The sequence below is a fragment of the Panthera leo genome, chromosome E2, assembly GCF_018350215.1.
Source record: "Panthera leo isolate Ple1 chromosome E2, P.leo_Ple1_pat1.1, whole genome shotgun sequence".
NCBI classification, from domain to species: domain Eukaryota; kingdom Metazoa; phylum Chordata; class Mammalia; order Carnivora; family Felidae; genus Panthera; species Panthera leo.
Window position 1 is genome coordinate 18,790,682 of NC_056693.1, and position 18,238 is coordinate 18,808,919.

The following is an 18,238-nucleotide window of genomic DNA, read 5'->3' on the forward strand; positions in this document are numbered from 1 at the left end:
TGATTCTATGGAGACTCAAATGAAAAAGAATTCTTCCTAAGTCACAGCCTAGCAACAAGGACACAGAGGACTTGATAAATGTTGGACCCAGGAATCACTGCAACACTTTCTCATGCCAACTTAGATTTTTAATAACTTTATTGCCTTTTTGATTTAAATCATAGAATATATTCATTACAAAACTTGAAAGTCACATAGGCTCAAAAGGAAAATACAGACTATATATATATATATATATCTATCCACCTTTATTATGAAAGTTTTCAGAGAAAAGTTGGATAGTACAATGAACAATGTATACAGGCTCCACCTAGATTCAATAAATGTTAATTTTATCTTTATTATACATTTTGCTGAGCCATTTAAAAGTTGTTATGAAGCTTCATTTCATTCCTAATATTCCAAGAATAAGGACAGTAGCCTCCATAAGTACATTATTATACCTAAGAAAATAATTCCATTATCACTATTCCATTTCCAAATTTCCAATTGTCACAAGAATTGTTAAAGTCATTTATTTTGCACTTGAGTTCCAGAATGTCCCACATTCTGTAGTTGTCTCCTAATGTTGTTTGGTTTGTTCCTCTACCCCCTCTATTTCCTGTCAGCTGGAAGTCAGGTCTAGATGGTGGATTAAGTTCAGGTTAACATGGGTTTTTTTGCCTACGTTCTGTTGTATTCTTCATATCATCTCATTACGAAGCACACATCAAGTTGTCCCATTATTGATGCTAGGTTTGAAGACAGGTTCATAGCGGTGACAGATCAGTCCGTTATCAAAGGTTGATTTTTTTCATTTTGCAAGTTATCTTTATAGCAACATTTGAGCACTGTGTAAAGATTCTGTTCAACAGCCTTTTGCAAAAGGTTTTGGCATCCATTGATGTCCGCCTGATTGGTTATTTCATAAAGGGGTCAGGCTATTCTATATTAAAACACTGAATCCTCTCATACATGCCAAGTATGCAGATTGACCTTTGAGACAACAGGCTACATAGGTAAACTTGAGTCACCAGACCGTTCCCATTAAGGCTGGAAGATGGTTTGTCAGACTGTTTCAGGATAGAGCTGCTGGGGAAAGACCCTTGACGAGCTCTGCGTCCGGCTCCCCAACTGAGAAGACAAACTCACATGGGAAAACCATGAACACAAGGCCAAATCTAGTGTCTCCATGCTCCAGGTATGTGGAGGCAGCTTGGATCTGCTTAGTCTACTTGGGCAATACCTCTGTGTTGGACCTGCCTTGCTGACCCTGATTTTATTGAAACAGGTAGAAAAGGGACAGACCCTGCTGGAAAAGGTAGTAACAGAGTTGTAGAGACAAAATGCACTGGTCTCCCAAAACACAAGTGTATCTCTACAGATCAAACTGGTACTCATTGCCATGTACATTAAAATGGAAAAGAACATACATATACAAAATGCTGAAAACACATGGACAGTTGAGTCTAAAGGGGCACTGTGAGGTTTTAGGAATGGAATTTCCAAACTGACCATGATCACCAGTGACCAACCAGTTAACTGAAACATTTCTGAGAGGTGGTATTCCAGAATATTTCATTATTGTCTGTTACATAGTTTTGTCATTTTGAGATTTTCTTTTTCCTGGAGGAAAATGGAACATCTTCTAAAAATCTAAAGGTAAAGTGAACCTCACAGACTCCTCTAGTTGTAGGTGGGGATTCAGCTTGCTCACTGCTGTACTGAAGGCTGGAAGTCAGTCCATCTTGTGGGCATCAAGCAGCATGCTCCTGAGGGCTGAGTCTTGTTCAACATGATTTTCTGAAGGCTTTGATTACATTCTGAATTTACAAATGATATAAAACAAGGAGTAAGAATTAATAAACTAGATGGCAGAGTAAGAATTACACAAAGGGGAACAAAACAATGAGCTATCAACTTGAAATCTGAATTGACTGCGGTCAAAACCACCAATGGCCAAGGTACAGAATGGGGGAAAACAGCTTCAGGGGGTTTCTATTATCTGAAAATTCAAGGCACATCTGTGTGAAGAGAGAAGAACCCTAAGGGCCAGGGTACTCTAAGGTCCTGGGCAGAGACATAGGTGCTGATCCATCTAGTGCTGGTCTGGCCACATCTGTATGCTGGAGTTGGGCTCTAAATGGTACACTCAGGAAGGGACTTTGATGAATTGGGGGTTGGAGGGGCAGTCCAGGGAAGACTGCAGAATGGAGAAGACTCTCCCCTGCTCTGGAATCTCAAAGCCAAGGTTCTATGTTACTGGGGCTAGGCAAAGACCACTTAAATGAATTCTCAACAAAAGGCCAGTTGTTTACAATCCAAACTTAAAAAGCAACATTGCCATTAAAAATTTTATTTTAGAAAGTACTCATCTATGGCAAACCGTGGAGGTCTTTTTTAACCTTCACATCCATTATGAGTTAGTTTTTTAGAAGGGAAGAATTTTGCATGCCTGCAGTAGTATATAAACCCAATAAGGCAGCAGAAACGTGAACTCTGCAGGCTCGTATAACAAGTATGCAGATGCCATTTATTTGGTCCATAAGTACAGTGTAGTCGTATTTGAGTTCTACAAAACACCAAATATAAATAACCTGAAACTGTAACAATACACAAAAATTGGCTTCTTACACAGACATACCAGGCAGTACAAGCTGAAAACTTGAGTAAATTAACATTGTTTTACATTAATATACATAGTGCCAGTTAACATTTAAAAACAAGTTTCAATGCATAGCACGTGATACTTCTTTGAATCTGTTTCAGTCAGTTAAGAGTATGAAAATGGTTAGATCTAGGCTAAAAATAATTCTTCTTCTAACCAAAAATAAAGGCATAATATTTATAACCAGGTATCAACTTTACTAAACCACAATATTTTAAAACTGTTAAATGATACCTAAGGGTATTTACATTAAAAAGGCAACATGCATTGTGGTGTTTTATCTCATGACTGGTTATGCACACACTTTGTTCAAAGGGCTTTAAAACTATAATCCTACTTTCAATACAGCATACTGCAATGTTTCTAATTGTTCTAGCAAAATGAATGCTTTCAAAGGGAGCAGAATCATCTTCAGGTCAACGGTGTCAATTTTTTCCCTTTGGAACAAAGGACATAACAAATAACCTGGTTCTGCCCAGATGACCTACTGCAGTTAGGAGGGTTCTGTTTAGAGGCATTTGTGTTCAATCTAATGCTATGACATCGTCAAGCTCTTCTGTCTGTTCTGTGCGTGACCTCTTTGCACTGATATTCTCTTTCTCATCTAATTTCCTCTTGCGACTTCTCTCTTCTTCACTGATGTCAGCATTATTTGAAGGACCTTCTTCATCTGAATCAACTATGAGCACATCATCTTGCTCTTGTGCTTATTTCAAAAAAAAAGGAAAAAGTGGTTAAAAGTGTGGGCGTTACTAGTGATTCACTAATATTTTATGAAAGTGAAAAGTTAGCATTTCCAATATACATCAAACTTAAGAATAGCTACCCTTAGGGAACCTTCACTTTATACATTATACATTTCTGTACTGTTTTAATGTTTTCTGTAACGAGCACCTATTTTTGTTTTCTAATCTAAACAAAAAAACTGTAACAAGCATTATGTAACTCAAATTATTATAGCTCCTCGTTTCTATCTCTCCAACAAAAAAGGGGAGGGTGCATATCCTAATACTGGTAGTGGTGGTAATAATAATAATAAAACAACAACAACAACATATACATAGCACTTACAAGGTGCCAGGAACTGTTCTGAGCACTTTGCATATAACAACTCATTTAATCATCACAACAACCCTATAAAGAAGACAATAATATTATCCGTTTTCTAGAAAAGGAAACTGAAGTACAGAGACTGACTTGCCCAAGGCCACACAACAGCAGAAGTCGAGGCCAGGATTCAAACCCACACAGTGGGCTCTATAGTGCATGCTCTTAACCTTACACTACAGTTGGTTTTGTGTACCACCCCCCATCCCACCCCTGCCAAACCAAAGGCAGAGTACCTGCCTATCTTACTCATGGCTAAAGCCTCCCAAACCCCATGGTAATGGATCAATCAATGCATATTTCAAATTATGATTTTTTAACAATGACCATAGTCCCTTCCTCATAGGAGAATGATAGACTTTTCCATTTCTGGAGGGGAAAATAGGTCATGAACCCATGGCTCACAGGTGGGCCATGCTCTAGTCAGTCTCAAAGTTCATCTTTAAAATTCTCAGAGGACAGGAGAACCAAGAACAACCATATTCCAAAGAACACCAAAAACTTGGGGTTAAAAAAAAGTTAACTTTAGTTTCCTGACTGAAAAATGAAGAGAGGAGGGTTGCGGGATGTGAGCAGGTAGTAAACATCCAAATCCGAGCACAGTAAATCACCAAGCACTAGCACTAAAAACTCAGGGTAAGAGTCCCTGATGCACTTTACCAAAGTCATACCGGTTCTCAGGAAACTGTGAAATTCTAAAATTCTATACTTACCAAGCATCTGTTCACTCAACAGAGATGCACTGATTTGCTTCCCATATTTAAGGGGAAACAAGCATACAAAATCCAAAACTACTACTAAGAATGAACTGTCTTCACACACTAGTAAACTCATCGACACTTCTAGTTTTAAAAGCCCACTAACAAAAAATAATAGTTCCTATTTTCCATAAGAATTAAAACAACCAATGCCAAACCAATCTACACCTTTAACAACCCTACAGATTTCTATTTTACGGTAAAATTCGTAAAATACTCATAGTTTGTTTCTATATAATGTCTTGCTTGGTGGGTTAATCAACAAAATGCTGGCTGGCTAGGCCATGACTCACCAGTGGACGTGGACGGCTGAGCTCCATCGTCACTGCCATTGGTTATGCTTTTGGCAGCATCTTCAGCCTGTTTGGGCCCCACTTTTTCTGGGGCATCACCAACAACTTCAAATTCAACATCCTTCCCTAGGTCCTCACTGTAAAATAATCAGACACTATAAAACTGGACCCCATGACAAAGGCACACCAGAGAGACACTGTTCCTCAAAGCTCTAAGTGCATTTACTATGTACACACCAAATATACAGATGCTGATTTTCAAAGAGCTAAAATTAAAAATAACACTGCACACAACAAATTTCTGTTGTTAATTCAAAACTCTACTTCAAGTGTTCAATACCATTGCCCCTTCAAATCAGGGAAAAGGTTTTTTAAAAATGTTACATAACTTCCACTTCTAGAGCAGAAAACGGAGTCTAAAACTTTGTGGCCCAATGTTGCTCTTAAGGCATTATTTCTTTAGCTACCAGGTGAAGAGTCTATACACTCAACCCTGATCTTGACCAAAGTAACTTGGCGTTTAAGGAACAGGGTTACATGGACTCTGGGTCTCCCCACCATCTTTACTGGCAGTACCCTGATTTTGTAACACATTTGCAAAAACATGTATGAAAGTTTAATGCATGAAAGTCAAACAAAAGACTTACATGTTATGTTATAAGGGGGGAGGGTTCTGTTCCCAAGGAGCTAAAAAATATGATAAAAAAAAAAAACAAAACCCTAATTATGCCTCCTCTTTAGACACCATCTGATATTTCCATTTTACTGTAGATCTACTTTCATTGTTTTTTTCTTGTGAACTTGAACACGAGCACACCACGGACATCCAACGGTGTCTAATTGAGACTAGGGATCACACCCTAGCAAAAACTCTCTTTGACTCAATTGTCTAACTTTGTGAAACTTATACTCCTTACTAACAACTCACATTCAGTCTTCCCTGTCATTTTATGTTTTTTATAAACCAAGTATATAAAATGTGATATTCTCCAAACAACTACACAAACTGTATGTTTGTAAAGAGATGGCAATACTGGCAAAACAATCAGATGCAGGTAGCAACCCTCCATGTTTGTAAGATAATGCCCAAAGTCCTAAGTTGGTGTGCAATTTAGGTGTGTCAATGGGCATGCACAAAAGTGCATTTGACAGGTAAACATACCAAAATGGAAGACTATCTGTATTTTAACTGTGTTATATACATGCAAATACTCTGTAATGCAAGCACTTTGAAGTTTTTTTTATAAAATGGGCAGAACATTAAAAAAAAAAGTGATTCAAACATCTGTAATTCTTTTCATTATCTCATTATTAAGATCACAAGTTAAATTTGTGTTTTATGAGGGAAATATTTCTTCCTTTCTTCTAATGAATCTTTAAAATGGTTGAAATTTTTATTTTAGTTCAACTATCAAAATTAATTCATCTCTGATTATAACTATTCAAATGCTTGGATTTCTACCTTTTCTAGGTCTTTCTGATCAGACACCACTGATGATAGTTACCCTTAAACATTTTTTGCCTATTCCTTTTATTTCAGAATTCCCCAAATTCCTCTGTAGGTCAAGCCTCAAAGGAACTGAGTAGCCAACTCAAGCAAATATACCATGTGGTTTCAAGTGAACAGCAGGGCTTAAGAGTAAGAAAACATCTTTTTCTTCACTCTTTAAATATTCAAATAATTTCTTACACTTAAAATATTAATAGTTCCCACCTATGAAGGATGTTGATCAATAAAGTATAGTCCTGAAGGAAATCGTCTGCTTGAAGCCGGCTCCCATTTCTAATTCCAAATTCTGACAGCTTTTTATGATTGTTAGCTAAGAAATTGGAAAGAAATTTAGATACTAAAGTTATATTTCCACAGAGCAGTCACATTAGCTTTAAAAAGGTTAATCCCCCCTCTATAAGCTCAATTGTCATCCCCCCAAATTTGTATGTTGAAGCCCTAACCCTAGGCACCTCAGAATGTGAGAGAGTGGTTTTTTTTAAAAAGGTGATTAAGATATAATGAGGCTGTCAGGCTGGGCATAATCCAACATTTTTCTAAGAAATCAAGGAGAGAGACCTCAAGAGAAAGCAAACCTGTGGATAATTTGATCTTTTGACCTGGAGCCTCCAGAATTATGAGAAAATAAATTTCTGTCACTTAAGTCACTCTGTCTGCATATTTTGGAATGGTGGCCCTAGCAAACTAGTCCACTACAATATTAGACACTTAGAAATTCAACTCAACTATTAAAACTGTTGCAAAAAAACCCAAACTGTGAGAAATTCTGACACTCTCCCATTCAAACCAAATTAATCTGGAATCCTGAAGGAGTTGAAGACAACTTTTAGAGTTGTTCAACATATATTCTACTTACAAAGAGATTATCTACAACAACTTCACTTTTCAGCAAATTTTACAGAAACATGAGAAAACTGTTGATTTGAATGGATTTTTCCGTTTTTCAACACAAATTTTCAACATTTCTCAATGACAAGTCAGTGGGGACTCCCAAAAATAATCACTCTATAGTTTTAGTTTCCACATGTCATTTCTGCTTCATGCAGCAAAGTACCTAGCACAGCACCCCCTAACACTCAATAAACCTGATACATGGATTAAAATACTCCCATGAAGAACAATTCCTCCAACCCAACTTTGTAGGTCACCACCTCCTTCTACCTACTGTTGGGTCTTTCTGCCTTAATTATCCTTTCTCCCCTGAATGTTCAGATGCTCCTCTCTCTTAACCTATACAAGCACTCAAGTATCACTTACAAAACTGCTTCCTCACTTTGCTCCCAATTTATACCCTCTCCTCACAACAGAGTGCACTTTATTGAATATTTGCTCCATGAGGGACACACTATATAGAACCTGTTGACCTATACAGTGCCTGGCACATGCTAAGTAAACTGTATTTTAAATTCTAGTTATCATTAAATATATGTAATTTTCTATATAATCTAATAATCTTTTTCTTTGTTGGTTATTATTTAGTTGCTTGTAAGGAAAATGCTTAGAAAGGATCCCCTCCTTGAAACCCAGAAACTAATGATGGTTTCTTTTTTTGGAGAGTAAGTGGGGGAGAGAAGGAGAGAAGAGGGGGTGGGGGGAGAGGGAGAGGGGGAGAGAGAGAATCTTTTTTTTTTTTAATGTTTTTATTTTTGAGAGAAAGAGAGAGAGAGCTCAAGCAGGGGAGGGGCACAGAGGAAGGGGGATAGAGGATCCCAAGTAGGCTGTGTGCTGACAGCAGTGAACCCAATGTGGGGCTCCAACTCGTAAACAGGATCATGACCTGAGCCAAAGTTGGACACCTGAGAGACAGAGAGACGGAGAGGGAGAGAATCTTAAGCAGGCTTCATGCACAGTGTAGAGCCCAAGGCAAAGCTTGATCCCACAACCCTGGGATCATGACCTGAGCTGAAATCAAGAGTCATGTGCCCAACCGATTGAGCCACCCAGGCGCTCCACTACTGACAGTTTCTAATTCTTTTAGGTTTTTTTTTTTTTTTAAGTAAATTCTATATCCAACGTGGGGCTCCAACTCATGACCCCAAGATCGAGATATGCAACACTGACTGAGCCAGCAGGGCGCCCCTACAGATTTCTTATTTTAACTTTTTAATCTATCTGGAATGCCTTTAGAGAATGGTAGCTCCTACCCAGACTTCCATCCTCAAGCCCTTTTACATATTCCCTACTTAACTACAAACTCCTCAGATCCAACATGTTAGAAAGAAAAATAGTCTACTATGCATCTATCCTGGTCAATTAACATCATCTCCAAAGCCAGAGTCCTGGCGACAGTCCTGTACAAGCCCAACAATGACACTTTTCTTCACCTGGTCGACCCATAAACTCTGACTGCAAATCTCAACTCTGTCATCTGCTTATGCCTCAGTAAACAACCCTCACTACCTTCAGTTTTTTCTCCCTAACTGGCCCCCTGCTTCTTCTTTCACATGCTTAACTCCTACTCTGCAGACTATGCTAGAAGGTAAATACATTAATACATTCCCTGCTTATAAATCCTGGTGGGAGGAGGTCACTGGGGGAGGACTACAAATACATGTCACATGTATGCCACACGAAGCCCTCCAGCTGTGCCACCACCCCCAAGCCCACAGCACCCTACTTTCCAGTGAAACAAATAACTGGACGTTCTGAAAGCCTTTTACGTTGTTTCACAAGCTCACGCGTTTTACAGCGGCTGCTGATTCTGCCCAAATGTAGACATTCCCTTCTCTGCCAGCGGGCCTTTACTTCTTTAAGAACTGGCCCAGGAGTCCTTTCTCCTGTGACCCTTCCCCTTCACAAGGCTTCCGACCTTGTATGCTCTCTTCCTACAGTTATTTCTTAGATTGTAGTAAATCACTTGTTGACCATCTTTCCTCTCCTTCCAGGCTTTCAAGTACTTCACGACAGGGACCACTGCCTTATTCATTCTCGAATTATAAACACAGGACTGTACCTATAACACAGGGCCCTAAATGTATTTGAATAAATCCCACCCTTAGTACTCAGTAGCACATGTATGCTGCTACATGTGCTACTGAGAAGGACCAGTTTTAAGCCACTGAGATTCTTGACCAGTTTCCATTTTTAAAGCCCAAGCATTTGAAAGAGCTGGCCAGAACCAAGGGAGAGTGTATCGTCATGGACAAACTTTCTATGTGCATATGAAGACAGCTAGCTAAAATGGGGCTTAAACATTCAACTGGATTCTTAAAATAGACTACTACCTAGCCAAAACAGGGTCTTGAATTACTCACGACCTAATATCTCAAGCAATTTCTTGACTAGAAACTACAGCCAAGAGGAATCCTGACACTAAGTTTTAATTTAAAGGCTTGACATTTGAATAACCCTATCAGGATCTGACAAAGTGTCCTGAATAAATGACCAATGAGCAAATGTGTGAATAAATACATCTTATTTTGGGAAAACAGTGCCCAAAGTAATGGTACCATGACAAAATTGGGGATGTGGAGAAATCAACTAAAATGGCAGCCCAAAGAGATGAGCTGCCAAAGTGACTGAAGAGGTGTGGGAACATCTAAGTACACGAAGATTGACTAGCACAGTCTGAAGGGAGCACAACCATAACCAATTCTAAGAAAGCTTAAACAGACCCAAATGCATTGTACTTTATACAACAAATGCATTAACAAAAGGGATGACAACCTGCCTGAACTTTTGAAAAGGAAAGCCTAGAAAGCCTGGAAAGCCAAAGGTGGGCAATGATTTTCAGTACTACTTTCTGCTCTATGGCAGGCTATCAAGGCTTCTCTGCTCTTTGACAAAACACCTAATAGCCTTGGGGTGCCTAGGTGGCTCCGTCAGTTAAGTGTCTGACTCCTGATTTCCACTCAGGTCACGATCTCACGGTTGTGATCGAGCCCTGTGTGGGCTCTGAGCTGGGTGTGGAGCCTGCTCAAGATTCTCTCTTGCCCTCTCCCTGTGTACCTCCCATCCCATCCCCATGCGCACGCTCTTTCAAAACAAAACCCTTTAATAGCCTTAAATTACCCTAACGGCCAGAGCAACGTTCCCATTACTAATTTAGCTTCAAGGATCCAGGCAAGGATAGTCCTTGTTAGTGGACTAGAGCATTATGGTCACTGTAAACATAACTGTGCACTGGGTTCTTGAGAAACAGTCCCTGAGACACCCTGACAATATGGAAGTCCCCACACCTGAACTGTGGTGATCCCAGCATGACAGTGCCACCTAGGGAGTGCACTTTCGTGACCAAACATTGCCCCTTTCAGCTGTGATACTGAGCAATATGCACAATGGACAGACTCATGTTACTTCTTCATGTATACAGTTTCTACCCAAATGAGGAGAGTGAATAAATGCAATGTATAATACCTTCTGTCTCTCCCTCTTCTGAAGATATTAGGATTGTTCCTTTCCCATCTTCAATTTGGACATCTGGTGCTACCATAGCAAATTTTTCTTTCACGATCTAGAAGACAAAAAAATTTAACATACTAATATATGTAGTTAAAGACCATAAAAAAAGAAAAAGAAAAAACAGACATTTCCCCCCCATACTTTCCCGTTCCATTGGAAATGGAAAGGGGGCAAGTTGTTCTTTAAGACACCCAGGACATGCAGAAAGCACTGGAAATTCACCCAATTACTCTATGCCCATGCTGTCCACCTTGTACTCCCATGTTTGACCACTGAGAACATTCAGATAAAACTTCCTCCAAATGGGAGATTGCAAACTCCTGATTGGCTCTTGGTATTCCCTACAGATTAGATACTGAGCTAGACATTTAACACATTTCATCTTAGTCTCTAAGCCAATCCTGTAGTGGAAGATGTTCTATAGACGGAAAATTTATAAGACGGATTCTTGGATTAGTCTTCCTCTTCCCAAGTGCCATCTCTCTTTAAATTTCAAGATGGATAGGGGCGCCTGGGTGGCTCAGTCGGTTAAGCGTCCAACTTCAGCTCAGGTCATGACCTTGCAGTTTGTGGGTTCGAGCCCTGCGTGGGGCTCTGTGCTGACAGCTCAGAGTCTGGAGCCTGCTTTGGATTCTGTGTCTCCCTCTCTCTCTGCCCCCTCCGCCACTCATGCTCTGTCTCTCTCTCTCTCTCTCTCTCTCAAAAATAAACACTAAAAAAAATTTTTTAAAAAAATAATAAATTTCAAGATGGATAAAGAGTGATAACAATCTGTGAAATACTAGCTGCTTTTAGAAATGACAGGGGAAGGGCGCCTGGGTGGCTCAGTTAATGTCCGACTCCTGATTTCAGCTCAGGTCATGATCTCACTGTTCTCTGACAGTGTGGAGTCTGCTTGGAATTCTCTCTCTCCCTCCCCAACTCGCTCATGCTCTCTCAAAAGAAATAAATAAACATTTTAAAAAAATAACAGGGGAATTCTCTAAAGGTCGTATTACCCTAAAAATAGTGGACTTGCCTTTAAGCTCAAGAATGAGTACATACCAACTACAATTACTTCCTAAGGAACCAGGTGGGGCAATCAGCCTCTGCTGGCCAGTATACCAAATCCTGCTGCTTCTCCATCAAAACGTAAGCTCAAATCAATCTGCCCTATGTAATCAATTCTGGGAGAAAGGCTATTCCCTCTCAAGCAGCCTGGGCTGCAAGGGTCTATGCCCCCTATGTTGGGTAAATATGAAACATGATGATGAACGTTATCAGAAAGCAATCTGAAGTGATCCCCAAAGTAGGAAGTAGCATCCATTCAGGCCATTTTGGAAATCTTCCCAAACACAGAGAAACTAACCTAACCAATTTAGGAAGAACCTAAGGACCAGACCACACACTAAACTTCCATTTCCCTCACTCCACAGCGCCACTGGTATATCCAGATGCACAAATGCTGCATTTCCTAAGACGCCAACTTAACACACCAAAATCAGGACCCTCACTAGACCATTTAAGGATACCGTCTGTCAGAAAACACAATTTACACACTATCTGGTAACTGTCTCTTGCTTGCCAAGGAACTGTGTCACCTCTGTACAACCTGTGGTGCATATTCCATCCAAATTCATCTATTCCTTTCTGGGATGTGAGGCACATATTCTGGAACCACAGACCAAAAACGTAGTAGGAACCCAGACAGTAAAGCAACCTAGAATATCAGAGCAATGCACTTTAGCAGTCAGAGCCTTTCAGAGTAATTATGTGGTTTAGTTTGTTATCATGTTAAACTATACCGCAAAAGGGAGCCTACGTTTTCTTTTTTTTTAGGAAAGGAAAACGAACCTTGTGGAAGATTACCAGCCTGTACACTTACCTTATCCTGTAATGTGAGAACAGTCACTTTGTGTACATTCAGCCGAACAGTCACCTCTGGCTTGCTGGCACATACGTAACAGTTAGGGTTAGGAGGATCCAGTGCACAAGGCACAAGAAGCTTCTTTCTTGGGTTTGGTTGTTTGTTCAAAAAAATCTTTGGAGAGAAAATACAGGCAGAAACCAGAAATCTTATGCTTTTATATACCATATAATTTGAAGCCTCCGGTCTTCTTTACTGCACGGTCAATAAAAAATGACTTAAATAGGGGCGCTTGGGTGGCTCCCTTAAGCATCTGACTCTTGATCTCGGCTCAGGTCACGATCTCATGGTTTCTGAGTTCGAGCTCCGCATTGGGCTCTGCACTGACAGGAGAATCTGCTTGGGACTGATTCATTCATTCTCATTCTCCCTCTTTCTCTCTCTCTCCCTCCCTCCCTCCCCCCCACCCGCTCCGCATGCTCTCTCTCAAATAAACTTTAAAAATGACTTAAATCTTCCCTTCTAGATGGCAGAAAACATAAGGAAAATCATGGCCTTTTTAAGAGCCTCATTTTCTTTCAACTTTCTTTAACAGTTAGTGACCATGTGAAAGGCTGTGTTTACTGAAAAGAAATCTTGAAGACTCTATAAACTATTCTGCAAACTAACTTAGCGAATTAAGGGCCTAGCTGTATTCATCTCTGATATCGTTAAATCAATTTTGGGGTATCTTCCTAGTGGTTATTCTTATCAATTTTAAGCCAACCTCCCAATAGTAAATACCAATATGCTAATTTCTCCGAATAATGGTAACACTTTCACAGATGCATGGAACCAATGTGCCGTTTTTCTTTTCAAGTTGTCTTTGATGACTACAACATTAACATTTATATAAAGAAGAGAAAAAGTGATGTACTTCAGGCAATATTAGCACCTATTTACGATTTCCCAAGCATACAAACAAAAAATAAAAGCCAATGAAAAATTTAAAAATTGCAATGGATAAAAAACTTGCACTGAAATTTAAAAAGGTCCCAACTAAGGGACGCCTAGGTGTCTCAGTTGGTTAAACATCTGACTCTTGACCTCAGCTCATGATCTCCTGGTTCCTGGAATCCAGTTCTGCTTGGGCTCTGTGCTGACAGTGTGGAGCCTACTTGAGATGCTCTCTCCCCTTCCCCTGCTCATGCACACAAGCACGCTCTCTTTCTCTATCTTAAAAAAACAAAAAAAGGCCCCAAACTTAACGTCATTATTACTTTACTACAAAGTTCAGCAAACACTAGCAAGATCAATACAAACAAAGGTCAAAAGAACACTAGAAGTAAATACACAAATTTCTCACTTTGTGATGACCATGTTAAGTGTGGCCACCAAAGTGGAACCTCAGATTCCCCAAGCTTAAAGTAAATCCTGGGGTGCCCAGCTGGCTCAGTTGGAAGAATATGCGACTCATGGGGTGCCTGGGTGGCTCAGTCAGTTAAGTGTCCGACTTTGGCTCAGGTCATGATCTCATGGTTTGAGTTCGAGCCCCAGTTGGGCTGTGCTGACAGCTCAGAGCCTGGAGCCTGCTTCGGATTCTGTGTCTCCCCCTCTCTCTGCCCCTCCCATGCTCATGCTCTCTTATCTCTCAATAATAAATGTTAAAAAAAAAAAAAAAAGCATGTGACTCTTGATCTTGGGGTTGTGAGTTCAAGCCCCATGATGGGTGTAGAGATTACTTTTTAAAAAAAAGAAGAAAAACCAAATCCTGGGAGAGGCAATCAAGTGCTGGGAGGAGGGCTCCTGTAGCAACAGTATTGCTAGAAGTTAGTCATTGTATTGGCAAGGTCAGAGGCAGGGTTCAATGGGGAAAACAGATTTGTTTGATCTAAGCTTCACTAGGAAGATAACTGTATGAAGGGAAATCGACAGTAACGGAAGCAACTGCTAACCCTGTTGATGCCCAGGCCAACAATATTAATTCATCTTAAAATTCACTTATAAATGTGAACCAAAAAATCCAGACATAAACATCATTAACCCAAGAGGGAAAAAGCTGAGTAAAAAGAAATGAGAAGGATGTTATAGGAAAGAGTACATATTTTAAATAAATTCAACAATTAGTATTGTTTGTGAGCTCAAAGGGATGCATACTGTAGCCACAGGACAAACTCAAGCTGCTAGAAGGTGGAAATCAAAAATGAAGTTCTTAGGGGCGCCTGGGTGGCTCAGTCGGTTATGCATCTGACTCTGGCTCAGGTCATGATCTCACAGTTTGTGGGTTTGAGCCCTGTGTCGGACTCTGTGCTGACAGCTGGAAGCCTGGAGCCTGCTTCAGACTCTGTGTCTCCCTCTCTCTCTCTCTGCCCCTCCCCCACTTGTGTTCGGTCTCTCAAAAATAAATAAAATGTAAAAAAAAAAAAAAAAAAAAAAAATCTAGTTCTTAGAAATTAAAATTTTGACAGTTAAGAAAAAGAATTAAACCAAATCAAGGTAGCAGACTGGCAATGATTCTACACCCATTCACCCCAAAACTACATGGAAACAATAAAAAATATTTTAAGAGTAAATCAATAATAGCACTGAAAAGTATGAGTACCACTGCAGAGTAGGTAGTTTTTCAGAAATTCCTAAAAACTGGGACATCCAACTTGATTTCGGCTAAGTTCATGATCTCTCAGTCTGTGAGTTCGAGCCCCACATCTGGCTCCGCACGAACAGCACGGAGTCTGCTTGAGATTCTCTCTTTCCCTCTCTCTCTGCCCGTCCCCTGCTTACACTCTCTCTCTCCCAAAATAAACATTAAAAAATATATATGCATTTATGTATTTCAAAATTCCTAAAAATAAATTGATCTTTTCATGTCAACATTATAGTAAAAAGAACATAAATGAGCAAAAATATTGGCTAGAAGTATTTTCAGGAAATTTTTTAAATTGCTAAGTTGTTAAGAATGCAAATCATCTTCAGGCAAACTCAAAGTGAAAGCAGGAATCCAAAGAGAATGTCCAAGTGGCTTTGGTTTTAAAAGATAAATCTAGGAGCGCCTGGGTAGCTCAGTCGGTTGAGTGTCCGACTTCGGCTCAGGTCATGATCTTGCTGTCCTTGAGTTTGAGCCCTGCGTCGGGTTCTGTGCTGACAGCTCAGAGCCTAGAGCCTGTTTCAGATTCTGTGTCTCCCTCTCACTCTGCCCCTCCCCCACTCATGCTTTGTGTCTCTACCTGCAAAAATAAATAAACTTTAAAAAAAAGAAAAAATTAAAAGATAAATCTAGTCCATCCCTCATGCATGTAGAACTCTCTAACAGAAACTCCCATAAAGCAAGGACCTGAAGAGGAGGAAAAGATCTTTCCCACAAAAACAGCAAGACAGATTGTGACCTTGGTGCTTAGGGGAGCAGGGAAATATCTTCCTTCATGTTTCATTACAGTAGGACAGGGCTCATGCAGACTTGCAACTTGGATTAGAGGAGCTGAAAAACTAAAGCTGAAATTTTTAAAGTAGTACTGGATTGGTAGGATGCCAGGCACCCAGATATAAACAAACACAAATCCTCTTTGAAGTACACCTTCAATAAGTCCTTAAGAATTGTCAGACAGTTTTAACTAACACTAAGTTGATTAAAAAAAATCCAAAAAACCCCACAAATCATATACCACACAGGCCAAAAAAATACTATGATATCTAGCAGAAAGGACAGTACATACATCCATAAAAACTTTAGACATTATCAAAGAACATAAAATAGGTTTAAAACAGAAAAGGAGATTGAAAAACATGAAGAAAACAAAAACATGAATGAAGGAGAGAACTAGAAAATGACAAAACAAAATTGAAAAACCATACAGAACTCTTAAAATCGAAAAAACTTTATAAGGAACCATACAATGAGTCTAAGAATTCAGTAAAACTCTGGAAACTGTTAGAAGCAAACTAGCTTATAAAATAAGAGAAGCAACTATATTTTCCTTTTTACTGTAACTTCCAGGAAGCTTAAAAACGAGCTCATAAGGTTACTACTGGAACAATGTTTTTTCCACTGCTTTAATCAATTTTATTGTTTTAATTTTTTAGGTGCTCTGTTTAATGTGCTTTTTAGAGTTACTTTTTTTCCCCTAAAATATAGACTACTATTAAAAAGAGGGTGGACTTGGGGCGCCTGGGTGGCTCAGTCGGTTAAGCGTCCGACTTCGGCTCAGGTCACGATCTCATGGTCCGTGAGTTCGAGCCCCGCCTCGGGCTCTGTGCTGACAGCTCAGAGCCTGGAGCCTGCTTCAGATTCTGTGTGTCCCTCTCTCTCTCTGCTCCTCCCCTGTTCATGCTCTGTCTCAAAAATAAATAAATATTAAAAAAAAAAAAAAAAAAAAAAAAAGAGGGTGGACAGGGGTGCCTGGCTGGCTAAGTTGGTAGAGCATGAGACTTTGGATCTCGGAGTTGGGAGGTCAAGCCCCACATTGGATGCAGAGATTACTTGTGAAAGAAACAAAGAAAGAGAGAAAGAAAGAGAGAAAGAAAGAGAGAAAGAAAGAGAGAAAGAGAGAAAGAAAGAGAAAGAAAGGAAGGAAGGAAAGGAAAGGAAAGGAAAGGAAAGAAGGAAGGAAGGAAGGAAGGAAGGAAGGAAGGGAAAGAAAGAAAGAAATACTCACTGTTCTACACTGGTCTATTTTTCCTGATAAAATCTTCAATCCTTCCAACACTATTAACCCAGCAATCACTGCATTAGTAGTAGCGATAGCAGGAATAATGTTCCCTGCCATTGCTGAAAAACAAAGATGAGTATGTTTAACTGTTAGAAAAGAATAACTTAGAATTTTAAGTGATACAATTGAACTACAAAACAACTTACATTTTATATCAAATCTGCTCTTCATATTCATACTGAAAATATGCATCCTGAGGTTTGCAGCAGAGGTGACAAAATCCATTGCAGATGGATCATCCTGCCAATAATTTAAACAATTTAACAAGCCTTCCCACAGATTTACTAATTTAGTATCACCTTCAAAATAGTACTCTCCCATGTGTGTAACAACCATAGTCAACTAGAACAAGAGATGGCCTTGCAGGAGAGGCCAGTCCCATAAAGCCTTATAGTAGCATGGAGAATGGATGAATTGGGGGCAGGGTCTCATTATCAACTCCTTGGATCCAGGGATGTAGCCTGACAAGACTGCCAAGGGAAGCCTGGGTAGCTCAGTGGGCTAAGAGTCCAAGTCTTGATTTTGGCTCAGGTCATGATCTCCCAGTTCACGGGATCAATAATAGGCTCACAATTAGTGCAGAGCCTGCTTGGGATTCTCTGTCCCTACGACTGCTCCCTGGCTCTCTTTCTCTCTCAATAAAATAAACATTTAAAAAGAAAAGAATGCCAAAGGGCGCCTGGGTGGCTCAGTCGGTTAAGCGTCCAACTTCAGCTCAGGTCATTACCTCACAGTTCGTGAGTTCGAGCCCTGCATGGGGCTCTGTGCTGACAGCTCAGAGCCTGGAGCCTGCTTTGGATTCTGAGTCTCCCTGTCTCTCTGCCCCTCCTCCACCCATGCTCGCTCGCTCTCAAAAATAAATAAATGTAAAAAAAAAAAAAAAAAAAAGAAAGAAAGAAAGAAAGAAAAGAATGCCAAGACCCACCAGGCCTCTAGGAACTCAGTCCCACTTAAACGAGTGAAGTGGACACTAAGTGTATAGAGCAGAACACCA

At 39.9% G+C, this 18,238-nt stretch overlaps 1 protein-coding gene across 2 annotated transcripts in view; it reads right to left on the bottom strand.

Annotated features, from left to right (window-relative positions):
• Positions 1-229: 229 nt before the first annotated feature.
• Positions 230-18,238, bottom strand: part of UBA2 (ubiquitin like modifier activating enzyme 2) — a 40,175-nt gene continuing 22,166 nt past the window's right edge. Inside the window, exons 11-18 of one of the 2 annotated variants that reach the window (XM_042918610.1) lie at positions 17,391-17,484; positions 17,191-17,303; positions 12,581-12,736; positions 10,672-10,768; positions 6,520-6,625; positions 4,806-4,942; positions 3,136-3,353; positions 230-1,802 (exon numbers count right to left, since the gene is read on the bottom strand). In XM_042918610.1, coding sequence (XP_042774544.1) covers positions 3,172-3,353; positions 4,806-4,942; positions 6,520-6,625; positions 10,672-10,768; positions 12,581-12,736; positions 17,191-17,303; positions 17,391-17,484 — 885 coding nt within the window. In that variant the 3' untranslated portion in view covers positions 230-1,802; positions 3,136-3,171. Of the gene's footprint in view, positions 1,803-2,486; positions 3,354-4,805; positions 4,943-6,519; positions 6,626-10,671; positions 10,769-12,580; positions 12,737-17,190; positions 17,304-17,390; positions 17,485-18,238 lie in introns of those variants that run through there. The other variant, XM_042918609.1, reaches the window with a different exon arrangement.